Raw genomic sequence first — 23,373 nt, 5'->3', positions numbered from 1 at the left:
GTTTTTTTGTTGTTGGGGATAGGAGTTCTATTAATTTATTTATTTTATTTTTGCTGTGTTGGGTCTTCGTTTCTGTGCGAGGGCTTTCTCTAGTTGTGGCAAGTGGGGGCCACTCTTCATCGCGGTGCACGGACCTCTCACTGTCGCGGCCTCTCTTGTTGCAGAGCACAGGCTCCAGACACGCAGGCTCAGTACTTGTGGCTCACGGGCCTAGTTGTTCTGCGACATGTGGGATCCTCCCAGACAAGGGCTCGAACCCGTGTCCCCTGCATTAGCAGGCAGATTCTCAACCACTGCGCCACCAGGGAAGTCCCCCCAAAAAGTATTTTAATAGTAAAACATAATAAAGAAAACTTGGAAAATATAGACAAGTAGGAAGGGTCACCTATGACCCAAATCAACCACAGCTGACATTTTTGTGTAAATCCATCTAGATTTAGTTTTTATCCTGTATTTTGGTTATTTGGTTTTGTTTTGTTTGTTTTGGATAGTTATGCTTATACTGTAAACATAAATTTGTAAACTGCTTTTTCACATAGTACTACTCATAATCTTTAAATCATCATTTTACATAATATTACAACTAATGTACCATATTTTATTTAATCCTTCCCCTAAAGTTAGACTTTCTGGGCATTTCTAATTTTCCAGAATATTAAATAATTTTCAAATATATGTAGTTGCATAAAGCTTTATCTTATATTCTTATTTATTTTCATAGTATAGGCTATAGAAATTGGATTTATTTGATCAAAGGGTATGAACATTTCTGAAGATCCTGACACATACAGCTTAGAAAAAAATTCTAAATGGAAGGCACTTCCAATGAGGACAATAAACACCAACTGGAGAAAAAAGCCATCATCTGAATATGGCCCTCAAGTCCAAACAATTGACACAGGTAGATGACCATATCTTGAGAAAGAAAAACATTGTTGTTCTTATTCAAATGATTCCAGGCTATAAAAAAAAAGAAAGAAAGAAAGAAAGAGAAACAAAGTGACTAAACTTGACTTGATTAATAATCCATAATCCAAGTAGCAACTTAAACTTATAGTTTATATGCAAAACATGATAGAATAGGAAAATATCTATTTGAAACTACTAGGAAAGGTATTATACATTATATGTTGTTAAACAAGATACAAGATGTCTCATTCATGATTTCTCTTTACCCTGGACTTGCTGGATAGGTTTAGCAGTTTCCACCATAATTAAATTAACGTTAATATTTTAGCAGATGAAGCAGAAGTAGTTTCAACAGGATAAAGACGTATTTCTCTTCTTCAAAACCACTCACTAATGACTCAATATAAAGAAGGATTATTTGAATGTAGCAGCATTCAAAAGAGAAATTATATCACTGGGATTAGGTTGTGAGCCTTCGACTATTTTATGAACAGGGACATTCTCAATAAATGGTAACATTTCTTTGAGCTTTGAGTTATTTCTACATAGAACATTGCTCATTTAAAACACCTGTGGTGGGCTTCCCTGGTGGCGCAGTGGTTGGGAGCCTGCCTGCCGATACAGAGGACACGGGTTCGAGCCCCGGACCAGGAGGATCCCACATGCCGCAGAGCGGCTGGGCCCGTGAGCCATGGCCGCTGAGCCTGCGGGTCCGGAGCCTGTGCTCCGCAACAGGAGAGGCCACAGCAGTGAGAGGCCCGTGTACCGCAAAATAAATAAATAAATAAATAAAACACCTGTGGTGTTTTCACCATACAACACGGAATATGATTTTATAGTTATTCCACTGATTCAATCCATTTAGATAAGCCAACAGACACATTGGAATATTAGAAAAAATTGAGGTATTAGAGGTTGAGTAAACATGACGGCAGTAGGAATGGAAAGAAAATGATGGAATTCTAAAATCCTTCCAATAAGATCCATTGAGTCCTGGACAGTGGGGGTAAAATGGAAGAGGTACAGGTGCCAGTGGGGTTCTGTTACCTGGATGATGACTGAATAGGTTCCACACAGTATCTTGGACAACTGAATGACTACTCTGATGAGGCAGACAATCACTTGAAGACCACTGAGAGCTATGAGAATAGAAAATAAGATGATGTTCCACTCCACTACATGTGCTGGTTCCAGGCACTGAATCCATACGCTAGAATCTGTAAGGAAACTGAGAGAGAGGAAGGAAATGGTCAACATGATGCATGGCCAAGCCTAAAGACTTGGTCCAAGGAAGAAGTCTACAAGTTTCATATGTTTGGGAAATTAAGATACTGATATATATGATTAAAGAACAATATTATTAAATGTGAATGAATATATAAAATTATTCAGATACATAATTGAACACATAGTATGCATAGCACAGGGCTATGCTTATTATGAACATGGTGCCTGCCTCAGACAATTCTAATTCACTTAGGAGGCAAGATGCATACTGAAGAGTTCAACAGCAAGGAAAGGCCACACATGTCAATACCAAGAGAGGTAGAGATTTCCCCATTTCCTAGGAGTCCAAAGTTAGCCTTGGGCTTCCCTGATGGCGCAAGTGGTTGAGAGTCCGCCTGCCGATGCGGGGGACACGGGTTCGTGCCCCAGTCTGGGAGGATCCCACATGCCGCGGAGCGGCTGCGCCCGTGAGCCATGGCCGCTGAGCCTGCGTGTCCGGAGCCTGTGCGCCGCAACGGGAGAGGCCACAACAGTGAGAAGCCCGCGTACCGCAAAATAAATAAATAAATAAATAAATAAATAAATAAATAAATAAATAAATAAAAGTTAGCCTAGGCTGTCAGGGACAGGGCTGAGCTAGCACTGGATATAAAATCACACGGTTGGTAAAAGAGCAAAGAGAAATGATGCTATTATTCTTAGATTCTGTCCCAAAGCCTTTTAGAACAATGGTTCTCAAATTTGAGCATACATCAAGATTATCTGGAAAGCTTGTGAAAATGCAGATTGCTGGGTCTCAGCCTAGAGTTTCAGATTCAGAAGGTCTGGATGGGGTGGAGACTTTGGGTTTCTATGTTACCAGGTGATGTTGATGCTGTTGGTCTGGGGTCCACTGTGTGTTCTGCAGCTCTTAAAAAGATTGAGATTATGAGGTGGAAAAGCAAAAGACTGAATGGTTCAATCAGTCTAGCGTAGCACAGGATTTTGAGAATTAAACCACCTCCACGTTTAAGATAGTCTTAAAACCGTGCTGAATTATCCTGTCTTTTGCCCACTTCCAGGTCAGCTATGGCCATTAGCATTTCTCCAAGAGTGACACTCGGGGCTTCCCTGGTGGCGCAGTGGTTGAGAGTCCGCCTGCAGATGCAGGGGACACGGGTTCGTGCCCCGGTCTGGGAGGATCCCACATGCCGCGGAGCGGCTGGGCCCGTGAGCCATGGCCGCTGAGCCTGTGCGTCCGGAGCCTGCGCTCCGCAAGGGGAGAGGCCACAACAGTGAGAGGCCCGCATAACGCAAAAAAAAAAAAAAAAAAAAAAAGAGTGACACTCTCTTTGTTGAACTAAATTGAAATTAAAAACTGGTTTCCTCAAAAAAAAAAAAAAAAATCCCCGCAACAAAAACAATCAAGCCCAGTTACAGGGCAGAGCTGTTTGTAAATATCTTGTTGACAGCAAGATGCCTTTTTTCAAAACAGCAATTCGAGCAACCTTGGTGCCAGCCAAGTTGTCCTTAACTCTCTCTTTCTTCCCTTTCTTTATTTCTTATTCTCTATGCTCTGGGACATTCAGAGGCACTCTGAGAATTTCTTGGTATTGTTCATGGACCTTAGGTCTCAAGGGGTAAACAGCACTGAATATGAAGTCAGAACTCCTGGATCTGTAGGATCTTGGGCCAGGGATTTTACCTCTTTGATCTGGACAATGGGTATAAAATATCTAACCCTAGGGTTATTGTGAATATTTGATGAGATGTATGTAAAAATGCTTTGGAACCTATAAAGCACCATACAGATGTAATTTCCTGTTATCATTTCCCTAGACCCACTTCATACACCCTCCTACTCCTAACTCAGTCTCAGACACCAGGGAAGCTAATCCCTTCAAGATCCTTACTCTAGACTGTTCCCAGTGTATACTCTGCACAGATCATCCAACACTTTAAAGCAAGAGGCCTTGCAGGATTTCTCTTTTTCTCCTAGGATACGGTGCTATTTATTCTTCTTGTATAAATGGAATGAGTCATAAGTGCACTATCAGGGTCTGGAAGGAACAGAGAAATTTGCCCTGATACTCATTCTCTCCACAATTTCCATACACCGTTCTAACAAAACAGGTACTTCGTTATGTTATAATTCTATCTATAGCTATATCTGTATATCTAGTTCCTCACTACACAGTGTACTGTGAGAACACTGTTGTGATTTATGCATGTCTAAATGGCCATGTCTAAGGCCTAAGGCAGTGCCTGGGGGCATTGCAAAGATCAACAAATGCTTGTTGAATGAAACTGATTCAGGATCCTCACTGGTCACCATGCCAGTGGCTGAACTTAATGGCTGAACTTGCTGTCCGCTTGGCAGATGGAAGACCATCATGTGGTATAGAAGGTTATGCAAGGTAATGATTTTAATAATAAAACCTGGCATGTCGAGAATTTATTAAATCTAAACTGTGCTTTACTTCTGTTTAATTTTCAGTTCTGTGAGGTAGGAATGATTATTGTCTCCAGTTTACGGAGGCTCAGAGATATCCAGATATTTGTCTAAGGCCATACAGTTTGTAAGTAGGAGACGGGAGACTTCAACCCAGATCTACAAGCACTGAAGCTCTGTGCTCTAAGGGCAATGTTCATTCTAAGGCTTCCATCTCAGCAGAATGTTCTTTCAGATCTGCATGAGTTCCTAGAGGGAAGTGAACCTGTGTAATTTATCTTTGATTGTCTAGCACCTAATCCAAGACAGGAACATAGTAGGCGCTTAATAAATATTTGTTGAATAAATGTACATATGAAGAGGTGATTTGGGCAACTTTCAGCTGGTTTGTTCAACATTAACAGCTGTTCCACCTTGCATTCACCAAGCCTTGGAAACTTCTTTAGGGGCCCAGAAACTTAGTTTCCCTTCATGGCCTCCAATTTTTCACCTCTAAACACTTTTATAGAGCTGGAATCGGGTGAATACAAATATCAAGGGCAACTTTAAAGGAGGAATGAAGAGGCATGTGGGCAGCCTGAGATTCCTGCATTGAAATTGGAGGCTTACTTGTTTTGGGGGTGGGGAAAAGCTTAGGGGCTGGTGGCATAAAGAACCACTCTTTGTACCCAGTGGCACTTTCTACATTAGGGTCCCCTTTCCTGGGCCCTTTCAATCCCAAAGGAGTGTCTCCTCCAAGTGTTCAGAAAGACCTGAAGTAATTTTCTAGGTTCTCCTGACCTGAGGGAGAGCTCTGCTCACAGCATGGGGTACCTCATGGACACTTTAGAACAAAGGCAGCTATGGACACAGAAGCAGTTGTGCTGTGCAGGCTGAGGTGAGCAGGTAAAACCTCAAATGGATGTGGGCTTTGAACAATAGAGCCAGCCATGGGGATTTGAGAAGAAAGTGTAACTTCCCCAGGAAATGGTACTGACACTTCCTCATTTTATTCCATTGGAATTGTCTGTGCAGTACAAGACAGGGAGAGATTGAGTAGATCTTCTTGTATCTCTGTCTGGGCCCTGCTCCCTCCCGAGCTGGTAGGGCCATGAGCCAGCACAATGCCAGTGTGAGGCATTCTGTGATCCAGGACTGGGTCCCTCAACACTTGACTGCACTACCAGCCTTCAGAGTAAGGCTACCCCTTGGACTCTTCTTCAGTACATGCTCGATAAGCTCTTGGCTCCTTCCACAAACTCCTGCGCCTACTCATGTCCCTGGATCTCACTTGGGTGCTCACCTTGCCTGGTTCTACCTCCGTGTGGCCCCTAATGGTATAGCTCCATATGGCACCATCCAAGGGCACTGTGATTCTCTCCCAGCCAAGCCCTTTCACATCTCTAACAGACTCCATGTCCAACCTGGCCACAAAACAAGACTGACTTCCCAGGGCCACCCAAGCCCCAAGCTCCAGCAATTGCCAGACCCCAATAACGATGAAGCCTTGTTCTGCAGTATGGCAGAAACATGCCTTTCATTCGGAAATGTCCACGACAGCCTTAAAATAGTGAATGCATGTGACATTAAAAGACTGGAGAAAAAAAGATCTAAACAGGGGCTTCCCTGGTGGCACAGTGGTTGAGAGTCCGCCTGCCGATGCAGGGGACACGGGTTCGTGCCCCGGTCCGGGAAGATCCCATATGCCACGGAGCGGCTGGGCCCGTGAGCCATGGCCGCTGAGCCTGCGCATCCGGAGGCTCAACAGTGAGAGGCCCGCGTACCAAAAAAAAAAAAAAGATCTAAACAGAGTTCTGTGTAGGAACAAATTGGTCTGGATATTAGTAAACTATTAGGAACATTCTGGACTAAGGTAGACACACAGAACTGCCAAGTGATCATGGAAAATGAGTATGGGCATGAAGCCAGGTGTTTCTGACTTTCAGACCTCCTCCCAAATCAGGGAATTATTCCTTACCGTCCTGCAGTGCCTTCAAAGGCGTACTCCCAGCCATCAAGGGTGCGGCAGTAAGGGCCCTGAAGAAGGCCCAAAGCAGATATGACCAGGCAGTATCCAGAGAAAGCAATTCCAAGGGCAGAAAAGATCATCGACAGCAGTGTCTAAATTAAACATAGAAGGAGGTTAGCGCCATAGAATGAGACAAGGGGATATTGTGAATAAGTGATCAGATAGGTAACTTCCCCTCGTCATCCAAGCCTACTGCAGCCTGTGTAATAACAAATGTCCACAGAAAAAAAGGGAACATTTAATCCAAACCCACTTGATCTTAAAAATAGGTTTTTAAATGATTTTTTTCTTTGGCATTCCATAGAGAAAATTAGTTAATTTACTAAATTTCTCCCCTTTTTTTCTGGAGCTTTGATATCAAAATAATGATCAACTCATACATAAATGCAATGAAAGGATGTGATCAATCAATCTATACTTCTTTACTGAAGACATATTATTTTCTAGGTAGGGTGGGTTCTCTAAGAATCAAAAGCTACGATCCTTGTTTTTCTCTTATGAAGATGATATTTGAATATGTTCGCACACAGGAATATGTGGGGAAATATCATGTGATAGCCTAGATGGGCATGTTTATACTCAAGTGAGCATGGGATTGATGAGGAGGAGGGTATTTTCATTTGAGTAGAAAGAATGAGCAATGTTCACCAACAGATCCATACAAGGTAAGTTGTGAGACTAAGTAGATTGATCTGATCTAAAAGGGATTCCTACAGATGAGTAGAGGGGAGAAGCTTGGCATGGTGCTAAAACTGAGAAAGCAGGGCTGATAAGACTCAATCCAGCCCTTATATCACATAACGTGAGTGTAACTCGGGAGATCCAGGCAGAAGGTGGCCTTGGATGCTGGATCAAGGAGACTGGACTTCATCCTTCAGGGTAAGTGGATTTTTCTCCCACAGTCTTTTATTAAAAAGTTTTTTCAAATCTACAAAAAAGTTGAAAGTATACTACCTTTTTCTTAGACTCAACTTTTGTGACTATTTTACCATTTTTGCTTGCTCTCTCTCCCTCTCTCTCGGTATGTATATGTTCATTGACAAACACATATATTTATTTACATTTTTGTTACTTAACCATTTGAAAGTATGTTGCAGACATTGGGATATCTATCTCACCCCTAAACGCACCAGCACTTATGTCCCAAGAATAAAGATATTCTATTATTCTGCAATTGTTTCTCCTTTTTTGTACAGGATCCAATGAAGGTTTATGCACAAGGTTACATCTCTTTAGTTTCCTTTAATCTACACTAGTCTTGCTGCCTTTTTTCTTTCAGGATATTAAATTGTTTTTAAAGAATCCCAGCCAGTTGTCTTGTAGAAAGTCCCACATTCAGAGCTTTCTCGATTGTTTCCTCACAATTGGACTTGGATTAAACACTTTGGCAAGAACAGGTGATTGGCGTGGGTACATTATGGGCCTCTGACTGCTACTGATGATGCTAAATTTGATCTCTTGGTTAAAGTGTTGTCCTTCAGATCTACAAATGTACATTTTCTACTTTGCAATTAGGAAGTAATTTGTGAGGTAATATTTTGAGACAGTGTCATATCTTGTTCCCTAAAGACATTTCAACAGATGGATTTAGCATCTACTGATGATCCTCATGTTCACTGAGCACCGATTATCACAATAAGTGGTTGTAATGTACTGCTTTTCTAATTTTTCATTTCTCCTGCATTTGTAAGTTATCATTTTTCTGTACAGAAGAACTTCTATGTCCCGTTTTTCTCCTCTGCCCCTCTCTTTCTGTATTATTGTGGATGCACGGATTTTCTAATTCATTATGTTATAACTCATAATTGTTATTATTCCTTTCGATGCTCAAATGGTTCAAATATGACCAGTGGGAACATCCCTTCAAGTCAATTCCTGTACCCTTCAACATACCCCTATCATTCTTTGAACACTTCCTTGCTTCCTGGCACAAGATGTCCCAAGATCAGTTTGAATTTATGCTGCCTTAGACCTGGAATAGCTGTTTTTCTAACGAGTCATGAAATTAATTTTTGAGCAAGGAAGTGACATGAACCAATAAATGATTTTGGAAAATTACTCCGGCAGTGGTGGCATACCAACCAGAAGTGAGAGAGCCCCTAAATAAGAATTCCATGTGGAGAAAATGTCAAGTTGTGGCAACAAAGACACGCACTGGACAAAAAGACATTGAGGAGGAAATGAGTAGCTGGAGATGGGCTGAAAAAAATTCCAGAGTTTGGGACTTGAGTGAAAAGGAGACAGAAATAGGGATGCCAAGAAAAGCAGTATTGTTTGGGAGAAAATTTAATTTAGTTTAAAAAATGTTGATTTCAAGTGAGAGTAGGATGAACAAACAGAAACATGCAGTAGCCAGTTGATAAATTCAAAAGCTGAGACCAGGAAAGAACAAAAACCCAGCAATTTTTGGAACAAAGTTTGTTTCAAATTATATTTCTTTGCTTGGAGTTATTTTATAAATGTAATATCAATGCATGATCATTATGGAAAATCAGAAAAAAGTATTTTAACAACACAAAGAAGGGGGGCTTCCCTGGTGGCACAGTGGTTGAGAGTCTGCCTGCCGATGCAGGGGACATGGGTTCGTGCCCCGGTCCAGGAGGATCCCACATGCTGCGGAGCGGCCGGGCCCGTGAGCCATGGCCGCTGAGCCTCCGCGTCCGGAGCCTGTGCTCCGCAACGGGATGAGGCCACAACGGTGAGAGGCCCGTGTACCGCAAAAAAAAACACAAAGAAGGAAAGAACAATTATGCTTTTTTCCTATTTGATACTAGTAATCTCACTGGCAACTTCACATATGATAGAAAGCTCTTTCAAGTTATATTTTCATATTGATTGTTAATAGAGTTTTGCCTTGTCATGGGATGAGATAAATAGTTTTTTTTATAGTAGATTTCTGTTAGTTATACTTTGTAAAAAATATTTACCTATTCGCCAATGTCATCTTTGAAAAAGGAAGAAGGACGTTTTCAAAAGATTGAGCTCCTTATTTACCAAATGGCCTTAAGCAGTTTGCTGGAAAGGTCAGTGGAGAATTTCTTCATTTGGTGAATTTACAACCATAGCATTATATATGTATATATATATATATATATATATATGTATACATGTATAAATTACAATCTAATGAGTGGATACATTTGCACGATCGAAGTAAGCCTCAAAATAAAGTGGGAATAAGAATCTCTCTGAGTCACAGTGTCATTGTCCGTAAAATGTAGATGATGTAGATGGTTACAGCGCCTACATAATAGGGCTGTTTCAAAAATTAAAGGATACAATGCATATAAAAATTATTTGAAAAGTGAAAAGCATAAGCAAAATATTATCTACTATTTCAAGTGCCCTTATTTGGCCAGTATGTGTTTTCCAGGGATAACAACCCACAGAATGTTGGCAGAAGATGCGACACCACAGAGGAATGGATAGCAGCCAAGAAATTCATGGGGTTCAGGTCATGCTGCTCCAAACCATGGCATCTTGGCATATGAATACCTTAAGCCGAAGGAGTTTGTGGAAATGGCAGAGGCAGGAAGTTCACTCTGACCTCTCCCACCTTCTCACCCTTCTTCCCTGAAACAGGTCATAAAACTCCCAGGTGAAACATACCCTCCCTGCACCTGGAGGAAGGAAAACATTCTTACTACCAGAGACTGGAAATTTGGGGCCAAGAAACCTGTATAAACAAACCTCGTTAAGCTAAACCTTACCTTCCTAGTTACTTCTTCACCATTTAGTACTCCTGGTCCAAACCCCTCTGACTTGCCAATTCTTTACAAACCTATTGTTGTTTCTTTGCCTAAAAGGTGTGGAAACTTCCTGCTCTGGTCACGTCTTCGGGTCTTCATTCTTTTGTGAAGACTCCTGTGTACATGGAAAAATTCAATAAAATGTGTATGCGTTTCTCAATCTGTCTTTGTCAGGTTAATTTTCAGACCCAGTTAGGGACCCTAAAAAGGTTGAGGGAAACTTTTTTCTCCCCTACAGTTTCTGGGACCCACCGTGGGGCGCCATCTCCTGGGGAACACCTTGCTCAATCTGGAAGCTGCAGTCAGAGATCCTAGACCTCTGACAAAAGCTGGCAGAAGAATTCTTGCCAAGTTATCTCTTCAACCTCTCCCTGGGGGGACCAGTTGGGTGAAGATGATAAGGGTCCTTTCCTTTCCCAGTTCAGACTGGCAGGAGAAAAACATTTGCAAGAATTAATTCTTGAGATTGTGACTCTGATTCCAATTTGGTTTCGGGGTACCCACTGGTTATTGATCTTTTCCCTCCCAGGGACGGCTATTGCCTTCCTGTTTGTCTCTTGCTTTGTGTCCTGAGTCTTTGGCTTGGCTTTCTGCCCATCAGGGCATGCAAGTGTCAGGTCTTGCTTCTGCAGGTGGCCAACTGTCAGATGGCAAGCCTCCCCGGCATGGCTGTACAGAAATGTAGTTTCGCCCCATTTGTGGCTAGCGTCCTCCCGGCTGTTACCAGTTCTGCAGAGGGGTTGTCCAAGTTTCCTTTCTTTTGGCTACTGCGTGGTCAGGCCACTCAAGATGGTTGCTTTCTTGCTCTCTGTGCATCCCCTGCTCACCAGTGCCTGCTTCACCTACAAGCTACTCGCAAGACTGATCTTCCTACGTACGTGCCCCAGGCCCCACTTAAAGACTGTTCTTATCAAAGGGGCAGTGAAGGGCGTGCCCCTCTGCTGGTTTTCCTGGAAACTGATGAGCCAACCTGACATAATTCCCCCTATGGTTGGCCATCTACCCCTCCCCCCACCTCGAGCAAAGACTGCCACCACATCCTGCCCTCCATCTGCTGCACACAGTGGGGTATCGCTCCAGGGCCTTGCTTCAGATGCATAAGCTCCCCCATCCATTAAACCATTGATGTCTCTGTTGTTGACTCCAGGCTCTTTCTTTAGTCTTGAAGCTGGACAAACATAGGCCTTGTGGGCCTGTAGAGTGCAGCCCAACAATTATCTCTGGAAGTGGTTTTGGATCTTGAGAAGGCTGCATCTCTTGCACCCTCTTTGGGGACACCTCTTCATCCATGGTTAAGTATTGGTTTTGAGTCACTTGATAAAATATACCTTTGGTTTAAATATTTGAAACTTTTTTTTTTTTTCTAAAGAGCTTTATGGTCAGAAGTTGACAGAATTTGAGGTTGATATTCAGAGCCTGATAGGAACAGTTTTTGTGAAGGCCTCCTCTCCTAAGCAGAAATGGAGCTCTGTACTCACAGGAAAAGAAAACACGTGAAGGCTTTGTGGAATGATTTATGAAAACATTCCAAAGACACACAGCTCTAAATCTAGAACATAGAAATCTTTCCATTTCCATCTTAGTTGGAAATCTTCCACCTGATATAAGGAAGCAACTTGAAGATAATGTAGTCGAATAGGCAGGTCAGCCCCTTGATATCATTCAGGCTGCAAACCAGTTCTTTGAGGAATTAAAATACAGCTGTCCTTGTCTTATGATTTGAGGCTTCACAAAACCATAAATGCAGCTGTAAAAGCAAAAGTCCACTAAACCTTACCAATCCCCAAACCTCTTCTATTGATATTAACACAAAATGTTGGCAGATATTGTAAAAGATCAGGATGTTGGAAACAGAACTGTCCTGTATTCAAGAAAAAGATGAAAAAATTTAAGTAGTGATTACCCTAGATTTCTGATAATAGAAAGATATGTCCTAAAACTCCATCTAAGAGAAAACCTGTATCTTTTCTCTGTCCCTCAGAGATGTAACTCTTACCATGTTTTTGAAATGTAAACATCCCAGGAGATAGCTAAAACACTGTTCACAACCACCTGAGAGTGAGGGGAAAAAAAGGAAAAGAGGCTTTGAAAAAAAAAAAATTATAAAAGCTTCCTTACTCAAAATCTAGTCCACAGCCTCCATAAGTTTACTTGTTAAGGGCAGATACAAATCTTAAAAGTCATCTCCACAAATATCAGTAAAAAGTTTAGCCATATGAATGGAAAACCATAATTTGTTCTATCTGCCAATTTGGATTCTCTATAAACTAATGAGTTTTGTATTAATGTACCTGACACGTGGTTAAAATTTAAAAACCAAAGCTATAAGATCTCTGTTTGCATCTGTCTGTATGTTTATTTGTGTCAATATATGTATGTTATAGATATGAGATATTTTCCTACCTCCCAATGTTATCACCAAATTAATTTATCAAATCTCTCAAAGGAGTTCTATTCAAATTAGTGTAAATATAAATGAGCACTCACATAAATTAAGTATTCCTAAAACTCTCAGAAACATAAAAACTAATTCAAAGCTTCATTCACATGATCTGGAATAATCTTTGGTAAATAAAGCTAGTTTTTAAATTGTTGAAAAAAAAGGCATAACTTTAGAGTTGTCAGCATTAAATATAATGCAATCATACAATTTTTTTCTACCTAGGTTTACTAGTGAAAAAAACATATTATCTCTACTAGATGTTTAAGATGATAAAAACCATAAATTCAATCTAAAAGTAAAACATACATTAAAAATACATTGTTTAATGTCTGCCAAGCACAGTAGTTAAAAAAAGAGAGAAGCTGTATGTTTAATTTTTAGATTCTTTGTTTCTATGACATTTATGCTTGTTTAATATATATATATATGTTATAACGTTTGTCAACCAGAAAAATAACAAGATAACAGCTAACCTTGTCTAGTGTCTCATAAAATGTTCATGAGTAATCTAAACATAATTAAGAACAAGTGAATTAAATAAATGTGTGATAAAAGTTTATAAATGAACTTTTCAACAATAATTATATTTTATAAAATATGTCTACTTTAAAATAACTTCCTCACCAAACAGATGAGGGAGATTAAAAAGTACAAACTTCCAGTTAAAAAAATAAATGAGTCACAGGTGAGAAATACAGCAAAAGAAAAAAAAGCTTCTAAAATCTTTTTGCTAACTTGAAACCTTAAATTGATACTAAGTTAAGTGATAGAAATTCATTGGATATCTAGATCATTTCTGAATAAGATAAAATACTGAAACATTAATTACTGAACATAAGTTTACTGACTTTTTTCTTCCTAACACGGAGGAACTAAAGGTATTTGAATTTGTTAGTAAACATGTCTTGTGCCGCACTGAAAAATTGTACTATGAGGAAATGTATACTTCCAGAAATTATGAAATAATACCTTCATAAATTTTCCAATCAACAGAATGTTCATATGTAACAGACAGTTCACAATTGCTTGCTTCCTAGTTTTCACTAGAAATTAAAATTTCTAAGAGTTAAGAATTCTAATATATGTAATTAAAGCTACTGGAAGTAATAAGTGAATGACTCTGTATGCAAGAAAAGTACAATGTGGTTAAAGGTATGAATTATGGAGATGTGTTTTTATTAAGGGAAAACAGTAATTTTGTCCTGAAGTAAAAATGTTGGTTGTTCAGAAAGAGAATAAAGGACAAATTGAATGAATATAGAGAGCTGAGAAAGGAGAGAGAGGAAATCTTATGTGGTCAAGCTGGCCTTAATATCAAAAGTACACTGATGCAGAGTGAAGTAAGTCAGAAAGAGAAAAACAAATACCGTATGTGAACACATATATATATGGAATCTAAAAAAAAAAAAAAAGGTTCTGAAGAAACTAGGGGCAGGGCAGGAATAAAAATGCAGATGTAGAGAATGGGCTTGATATAGGGAGGGGGAAGGGTAAGCTGGGACGAAGTGAGAGGGTGGCAGGGACATATATGCACTACCAAATGTAAAATAGATACCTAGTGGGAAGCAGCTGTATAGCACAGGGAGATCAGCTTGGTGCTTTGTGTCCACCTAGAGGGGTGGTATAGGGAGGGTGGGAGGGAGACACAAGAGGGAGGAGATATGGGGATATATGTATACGTATAGCTGATTCACTTTGTTATAAAGCAGAAACTAACACACTATTGTAAAGCAATTATACTCCAATAAAGATGCTTTAAAAAAAAAAAGTACACCGATGCAAAACTAGAATTGGGTCTTATCACCCCTAAAAGGACACATTTTATTGGACTATTGGTCTCCTCTTGATAAGAAATCATGAAAGGCTTTTAACCTTTTGGGTAATCTACCCAAAAAGCAAAGATTTTGTGTTTTATCAGAATAATTCCTTGGGCTTCAGGGAATTGTTTGTTTTCACCACATCTTTGATTACTTAAGACAACTGAGTCTTCTCTACTTAAAGAGTCAAGTTTTGGTTTTTTTTTTTTACAACTATGTAACTTTCTATATTTACCTTTGAAATTGTTTAACTTGAGTTAAATGGATCACTATGTATTGTTTCACAGTGACATGATCCTATTTGATATTTTTGACAAATTTACCCCCAAATTAAATTCTAAATGAAGTCTTCTTGACCTCAGACTAACTTTGGGATTTTCCAGAGGGCCCCTGGAACATCTCAGTAATTTGTTCTCTGTCCTTTAAGAGAGAGAGAGAGATACCAAACTAATTAGGTTCACTTGATATGTTAAATTACATGGGAAGCTTTGTCAAATAAGAAGGGATTTTTTAACCTTTTTAGGCTATATTTGTATGGGTACATGTTATTATATGTGTTCCAGAAATTATATGGCATTCCTAGAAACCTATATCCTGGTATAACATTATCAGTCATAATTCTAGTTATTATCTTAAAATGTCATATGTCTCAGAAATAACCAATTTTTATTTTCTTTTGCATTATAATAAACTCTCATCAGATGTTTAACCATGGTCATTTTAAAGTCTTTTGTCATTTACAGAGAGTTATTGTTTTACTCTGATGCTTTTGCAGAAGTGCTTGTCTTAAGGGTGATCCATGGAAAGAACTCTAACAAGTATACGTTTCTGATAACGTTAAGATCATATCACTCAACTGAGTAAAAATTTCCAAAACTCTAATGGAGAAACTGATGGATTCATAAAATGGCTAACAGAAAACCAAGCAGAAGAAAAATTAATTACATGGGACTGAATAAACTGATGAGTTATAATTCTTTATTACTTTCTCTTTAAAACTTTGCTGGTTCCTTAATGTTTTGCTTTCCATATTTAAGGAAACTGTTTTTTCTCTTCAGCTATCTATGACTTAGAGCAATTTTGTAAAGCATACCTTTATGAACAAAGATGAAACAATTACTTTTTCTCCCTACCTGATCCCTCCAAAATTTGAAAACCCTTAGTGGTTATTCTTAGATTTATGGCAATATAATTATTTGCATAAGTTCAATAAAAATCTGTTCTCCTTGCAACAGGACACAGCTGGAAACATTGGTTATATTACCAAGGCTTTGACTAGAATGTCATATTTGTGAATGTTCATAGAATCAGATATGAGCAGACAACTTTAAGGATCTAAGGTTGACTTTATGGAGCCAATGAAGTTCCTTGGAAAAAGTGGCCTGGTACCTTGTTTACAGGGTTTCCAGCAGCTTTACCAGGTGAAAGTCACTTCCTGGCAGACCCAGAAATCTCAGGATATTTGGGGGACCTAAAGAGAGAAATTAACCCAAATCTATAGGAATTTTATACAAAGTCTGATGGCAAGTTCTTGGCTTGTCTTCTTAGCCTGGAGAGGATTTTAAAAGTCTGATCTGAGCTTCTTTATGAAAAGTTCCAGCAAAGTAAACATTAAAGGAGCCTATATGGTTATCACTGTTCTTGCTGTACTTAAGTAAATAATCAGGCCAAGTTTAATGAGACTAGATTTATTTCACAAACAAATTAGTCTTACTTTGGTTATTTCTGATAGAAATGAGGGTGACTGTAGAGAAAAAAATATGTTTCATTGGAAAGTCATAACACACCCTCATGGATAACAGATTCTAGTCCTATTCATTGTCTTTGAGTTTTTGTTATCTACCTATACACTGGACTGAGTCTTAAATTCTTTTAGTTTTCTCCAATATCTGGCTACAATTCCCCAAATTAATGTTTCCAGTTTTTCACCCATCCTTCTGATTTGGAATCATTGAGAACTAAAACTGCCCTTTTTCCGAAACTGGACAAAGCTAAAGCTGGACAACTTGATATAAACTTCAGAGAAAGTACTGCCATAGCTCATACTAGACAATCTTTGTGCCTGTCGCTGTGTAGGTCTCTCAGAGAGTTCACCAGAACACCTGATGACATCCCCAGAGACATTCAAACTATGAACCAGGGAAGTGTCAGGCTACCTTTTCCTGTTCTCACTCCATCTGAAGATGCTTGGAGTTCCAACATCTAGAAATCTTCTCAACTGGCTGCCCTCTAGACTCAAAAACTGAGTTTATAGTTTGTTCTAACCATTAGCTTGTGTTTGTTTGTTTGTTTGTTTTCATACAAATGTCCAGGGCTGAGGGACTGGTTCATTGGGTTATGGGACAATCTACTCCTTCAGTTTCTGGACTGTGAAACTTCTTGAGGGAAGTTTCAGACAGAAGAATGATGGGGTTCAAGACACACTACCCCAAAATACAGCACCTTGGCATATTAATATCTTAAGCTGAAGGGGTTTGAGGAAATGGCAGAGGCAGGAAGTTCACTCTGACCTCCCCCACCTTCTCACCCTTCTTCCCTGAAACAGGTCATAAAACTCCCAGGTGAAAGATACCCTCCCTGCACCTGGAGGAAGGAAGACATTCTTATTACCAGAGACTAAAATTTGGGGCCAAGAACTCTGTATAAATAAATGTTGTTTAACTAAACCTTATCTTCCTAGTTACTTCTTCACCTTTTTCTATCCCTAACCCAAATCTCTCTGTCTTGTCAATTCTTCACAAAGTTATTATTTCTTTATCTAAAAAGTTTAGATGCTTCCTGCTCTAGTCACATCTTCGGGTCTTCATTCTCTTGTGAAATCGCACATGTATTACATGTAAAAATTCAATAAAATTTGTATGCTTTTCTCATGTTAACCTGTCATCAGATTAATTTTCAGACCCAACCAGGGACCCAAAGAGGGTTGAGGAAACTTTTTTTCTCCTCTACAAGATGAATCTTAGATGACCTAAATTTCCATTCTAGAGCTTCAGAAGTTACAAACTGGTGCAGACTCAAATTTGGCCTGCAAGATGTGTTTTATTTAGTTTAAATGAGAATTAATTGCCAACATTTTATAATTGTGAAGTTTTACTTAAAACTCCATATCTCTACTTCCTATTGAAAATTGAGAATTATTGCCCAATATTGTAGTGGTAGCAATTGGCTGGACCTGAGTAGCAGCTCCCTCTCTTCCTTAAATAGAAAATTTGCTCTAATGTCTACATATTTCACTGCCATCAGGTATTCGGCATCTGGGGGCATATCAGTTAGGACCCCTATCCTAGAGCGTACTTTGAAAGAACCAAGCAGAATATCCAGGGATCCTCTCTCCCTTCCTCCTGCTCTTCCCACTGAGATGCCAGTCATCTCATCCAATGTTGATTATAAGGCAGTGTCCAGACTCTACATATTTCTAGCATACATTTGTGCTGGAGATGCTAATAATGAGTTAAGGCAAATTGAACACGTGGATTTTTATTAGATACTTAATGGTACAAACATTTCTATTCTAGAAATTCCCTGAGTACATAGGTTAAAATTTACCTGAATCCATTGCTTCACCTAGACCATTTTGAAAACTTTTCTGTAGTATAATACCAACAGTTACTGGGGGATGTTTGATTCAATTGGTTAAAAAAGTATACTCACACACACACACACACACACAGAGGGAGAGTATTTTGGTCTTCTAATTCTTCCCCACTAGGGGCACAATTAAACAACTAATTTAATCTTCCAAAAGCAACAGTCAAAGAAAGTAAGCCATACCATCTTGGCTGCATATTTAAATGTAATTGCACCTGGGACCAACTAAGTCAGAGTCTCTGGGGGTGGGATTCTAAGGCCAAGCTCCCAGATCATTGAAAAGTGCAGACAACATGTGGAACCACTTCTGCAAAGAATGCCTCCCAGACCTCTGGCAAAGCTCCTTCTAGTTAATAAATCATATTCTCTTTGAGTCACAGGTGACTCATCTATAAAGCAGGAGTAGCAATGATATAATTCACTGGGTAAATGTGAACAAACTATGAAGTGCTATGCAAATATGAATAAATGATGATGACATGAGGAGGGGGAGGTGGATGATGGTGGAAATACAGGAACCCAGTGCGTATGTGTTGAGCATAGGCTTAGAAAATGTGGTTGTATTGTTCTCTCTTGACTCTATTTTTTTTTTTTTTTTTTTTTTGCAATACACGGGCCTCTCACTGCTGTGGCCTCTCCCACTGTGGAGCACAGGCTCCTGACACGCAGGCTCAGCGGCCATGGCTCACGGGCCCAGCCGCTCCACGGCATGTGGGATCTTCCCGGACCAGGGCATGAACCCGTGTCCCTTGCATCGGCAGGCGGACTCTCAACCACTGCGCCACCAGGGAAGCCCTTGACTCTATTTTAATTATCTTTAAAGTTCTAGCTTTAAAAATGTCCATCATATATACCCAACTCTGAGATAAATCTAATGCTGTGTGAAAGAAGCCAGATACAGAAGACCAATACTGTATGACTCTATTTATATAAAATACAAACTAATCTATAATGACAAAAAGAGATCAACGATTATCTTTTGGGGGTGATGAAAATATTCCATATCTTGACTATGATGGTAGTTTCATGGGTGGAGTTAACTGTCAAAACTCATGGAATTTTACAGATGGCATTTATTATATGTAAATTAGTCTTCAATAAAGTTGATAAGGGAAAAAATAGACTCACAGAAACCCAGTTTGGAAAAGGTAATATTATTTTCTAATTTCATGTATCTTTAAATCTTGAATTGCTAGAAGAATATCAGCAGAACAAAAGTGGAGGAAAACTGTAGACAAAATAGATAATATTTGGAGGAAACTCTTGGGCTCTGAACTGAAAGGACGATGGAGAGGGTACAATAGTGTCAATATTTTCACATTTCCAAGTGAGAGGAAAGAAAGCCAGAGCACACTCAACCATCCTCAAAATACTATTGTTCTTACCATGTATTTTTTGCTGCAGTTTTCACTCTGGCAACATTTATAGTTGTTATCATTCTCCAGTACAAGAAGAATTGCTGCTACTATAAGCATCTATAGTAGGGAAGAGAAAAAAATATCAGAAATGGAATACTAGTTTGCTTTCATGCTCATAATCAGAGCACAGTGCTTCAGAGCATAGACTCTGGGATCAGGTAGCTCTGGGTTCAAATCCCAGTTCTGCCACTTAATAACTGTATGAACTCCAGAGTCCTTTCCTATAAAATGGTGCTGAGAACTCACCTCTTTGGGTTGTTATGAGCTATTGCATGTAAAATTGTGAATAGTGTGCTTGATTCATAACATGTGATTGATAAATGTTAGCTGTTATTATAGTTATCAGTTATCAAAAGCTAATGATTAAGGAGCGGTAAATGGTATGGACATGAGAATACCACCCTCTGCAGCAAACATGCACTTCTCGCTGACTCACTTGTGGAGGACAAAGGAAAACCATTCACCAGACGTTGCCATTTGCCAGCCTCTTTCTACTTACTGCCCTCTGGGAATGCAGGTGGAAGGTATGGTTACTCTGAACCTAAATCTCTTAATCCAAAGTAAAGTAAATTCAATTTCCTCGAGTATTCAGATCATCTTAGATTCAGATTTTCCAGTGGGTTTTGTCTGTATGAAGCCAACAAATTGGGAGAATTCAGTGTTTTCTACTTCCTTTTCTTGGTATGTTAGACAAAGGGCTCAAGTTCCGGAAAGAACATGGATTTCTTTGCGATTGGGTTGGCCAAAAAGTTCGTTCAGGTGCAGAAAAACCCGAACTATCTTTTTGTTCAACCCAAGATTATAGTCCTTGGTTTGGGCAGGTATGGACCGTGAATTGCTTCTGGCAAATTCTCCACCTATCCTTTCCTTGTACTCTTCAGTACTGAATCTTGTAGTTGAGTTCATTGTTATTTTATTCCTTGTAGTGAATATTTCCAGTTTCCAAATTCCTTCAGCCGTCATTTATTTATCTATCCATTTAATTATTTATCTATATTCCTCTCCTTTCTCCAAAAAGGATTTGATCTTGAAAGAATATTTTTCAAGAATTCCTAGACAGTGAAAAATAGAGAATAGGTTCTTTTTACAGTTTTAAATTTTACATGGAATATAAGCAAACAGTCCTACATTCTCCTCCTTTCAACACCATTAATTAATACAATTTTAAAGAGATTCTGGTTTAACTTTAGTAATGTCTTGCAAATCTTCCACTTATTACAATTATATATTGAGAGAAACAATGACAAGATAAGCCACAATAAACCAGGTGCAGTAACCAGCTTCATTACAATATTGTTAGAAATAATTAGACCTAGACCCTAGAGTCCTGTGCCAAAGGAGAAACACAGGCATAGCCTGTGTTTAAAGAGAAACTTCTTTCTCTTTTTGTTATAAAATATAGCTGCAATACAGAGGGCTCAAGAATAATGGAGGAAAATTACCCAAAATACCACTACTCTCACATGTTTTTAAGTATGTCCTCCCACATGTGTATATTTTACATAATTTCAATCATAATGTATTCACAATTTTGTTATATCTTTTTTCACTTAATATAAAATAACATGTGTTTTCCATTGCTACGTGTTCCATTGCTATGTGTTGCTACGTGTTCATAACTACAATTTTCATCCTTTATAAGGTGAATGGACCATAATCTATTTTGCCATGTCTATGCTAGAATGCTTCTAGTTTTTTGCTATTATAAATAACGCTGCCACCAACATCTATGTATAAATTTCTTCCCTTATTTTGGATTATTTCCTCAGAATGAATGCTCAGATTTAGGATTACCAAGTCAAAAGACATAAGCATTTTCATGGATCTTAATATATCATATGAAAAATTTCTCCCAAAGGCTTGCATTTATTCATAGTACCACCACCAACCGTCATTATGTACCTAGCACATAGCACCTTCAGTAGCACTGTGTATTAATATTTCAAAGTTTATTAATTTAACGTGCAAAATAACAAATAAATGAAACTGCTTTCCAACATATTTATTCAAATATTATAATAATTAAACACCCACCAAGATGTAGAGATAGATTATAATGGATTTTTTTTTTTTTTTTGCATTCTTGTTGGTATAGAAAGCTTGCAGTGCACAGTGTGGTTTTTTTTTTAGAAATGATATGATCCGGAAAAACTTCTTTTCCTCTGAGTTGCCAACATGATTTGCTATCAGTTTGTTTTTAAAGAGCACAAAGTCATCAGATAAACATCCATGGATTCTTACTGTGGGTACTTTGATTTAGTTTTCAAAAACAACCCCCCAAAGACATTGAGTAACTTTCTTTAAGGTCTCATGACACAAATGACAGAGCTTAGCCTGGAACTCAAGTTTGTCTGAATCTTCAAATCTCTGCTTTTCCCACTGTCTTAATACCACTCCAAGCTAGAGAAATCCTGAGTACAGACAGAAAATCCGTTCTAGGAAAAAGCAAGGCCACTGGAGATTAAATAGCATAAGTTGACACACAGCTTTCATGAGGATATAATATTTCTATAGGCCAGTGTCCCACCAACTTTCATTAGGACTAATTTCCTGCATTGCTGGAGCTACATAAATAAGCAGCTTACTGAAAACAAAGCTACCCTCCAAGTCCTCATGGACTACCTGCTTTTTTACCCCCATCCATCTTCCAAACCCAAACCAAGGATTAGAAGAATGATTTTTCCATGATTCATCATTTTCACTAGGAACAAGTTAATGCTTAGTAAAAACTCCCCCTTCTGCAATCCCAAGTCTCCAAAGTCACACTTACCATAATACCTGAGAAACAGATTCCTTCAAAATACCAGACGTAGTTGGTGAGTTTATTGCTTGATGCATAGGAAGCTTGCCCATTGGGGAAATACAATAATATGTTTACAATTATACTCCAAAGTGCAAGAGGAATCAGCAGACTACTCAGGCAGCTTCCACATTTCCAAGACCCCATGTTACCCTGCTCAGAACCTGCAGGAGATTTCAAGAGTGTTGAATTACATCAAGCCTGGTTTTTTTTCCTTACCTGTCTCCCCCCTGCCCCCTCCCGGAGATTACCTACCACTTTCTGGGTCAGAGCCCTTCAGTTCATATTCATGAGGAGTCCAGGACTCAGACACAACTGCAGCCTGCAATCTGTCGGTGTGGAAATAGTGGTTTACTGTTTGGAGAACAATAGACAAAGATCAACGGCTGAAAAGCTGAGCTGGTCTTCATCCTGTGCCAAAGGAATGTGGTGTTTTTACTGCTTTTTAAAATAAGTCATTTTCCTCTGGATTAGAGCACTCAAGACTGAATCCTGGGCATGTTTGCAGAAGGAAGTTGGAGGGGGGCGGTTGGAATGGAGTCTGGCAAATTTCACCCCCACAGTGGACAGGGGGGTTAAAGAGAAAACTACCAAGGGATCTTCTACTGGCACCGGATGTGCGGTTTGCTCAAATATTCTGACTTTATGTATCTGTCTTTTATTCAGTGTTCTTTATTGTATGCTCACTATTCACCAAGCACTGTTTAAACTGCAGGGGGCACAAAAAGGACAAAGAAAGGGAAAGACTGGTGAGTTAGGAAAACAAGACATCACAGTTGATGAGTTTATTGTTATAAGACTGGTACAGCTTTCCTCTAAAGAGTTCACATCTATTATCTCTACCTCGCAATAAAATAATAACAGGAGTAAATTCATATCTCTTACTGCCTAGGAAAAAGAGGTAAAAGAAGTTGGGTAATTTGATAAAGGCTTTATGAGTAATAAGCTTGAAGTGAATTTAGGAATTCTCCCTTCCAAATTAG

General features: G+C 39.1%; 1 protein-coding gene across 1 annotated transcript; it reads right to left on the bottom strand.

The window, feature by feature from the left end:
* Positions 1-675: 675 nt before the first annotated feature.
* Positions 676-22,836, bottom strand: TM4SF18 (transmembrane 4 L six family member 18). The gene is made up of 6 exons (XM_081234423.1): positions 22,646-22,836; positions 22,361-22,554; positions 19,558-19,647; positions 6,525-6,667; positions 1,957-2,137; positions 676-960 (listed from the first exon to the last, which is right to left on the bottom strand). The coding sequence occupies exons 2-6, from the start codon at positions 22,535-22,537 to the stop codon at positions 946-948; spliced, it is 606 nt and encodes a 201-aa protein (XP_081090549.1). The 5' UTR covers positions 22,538-22,554; positions 22,646-22,836; the 3' UTR covers positions 676-945.
* Between the last annotated feature and the right edge of the window lie 537 nt (positions 22,837-23,373).

This window comes from Mesoplodon bidens (assembly GCF_964165515.1).
Source record: "Mesoplodon bidens genome assembly, chromosome: 5".
In the NCBI taxonomy this organism is placed as follows: Eukaryota; Metazoa; Chordata; class Mammalia; order Artiodactyla; family Ziphiidae; genus Mesoplodon; species Mesoplodon bidens.
This window is presented reverse-complemented; position numbering and strand designations above follow the sequence as displayed.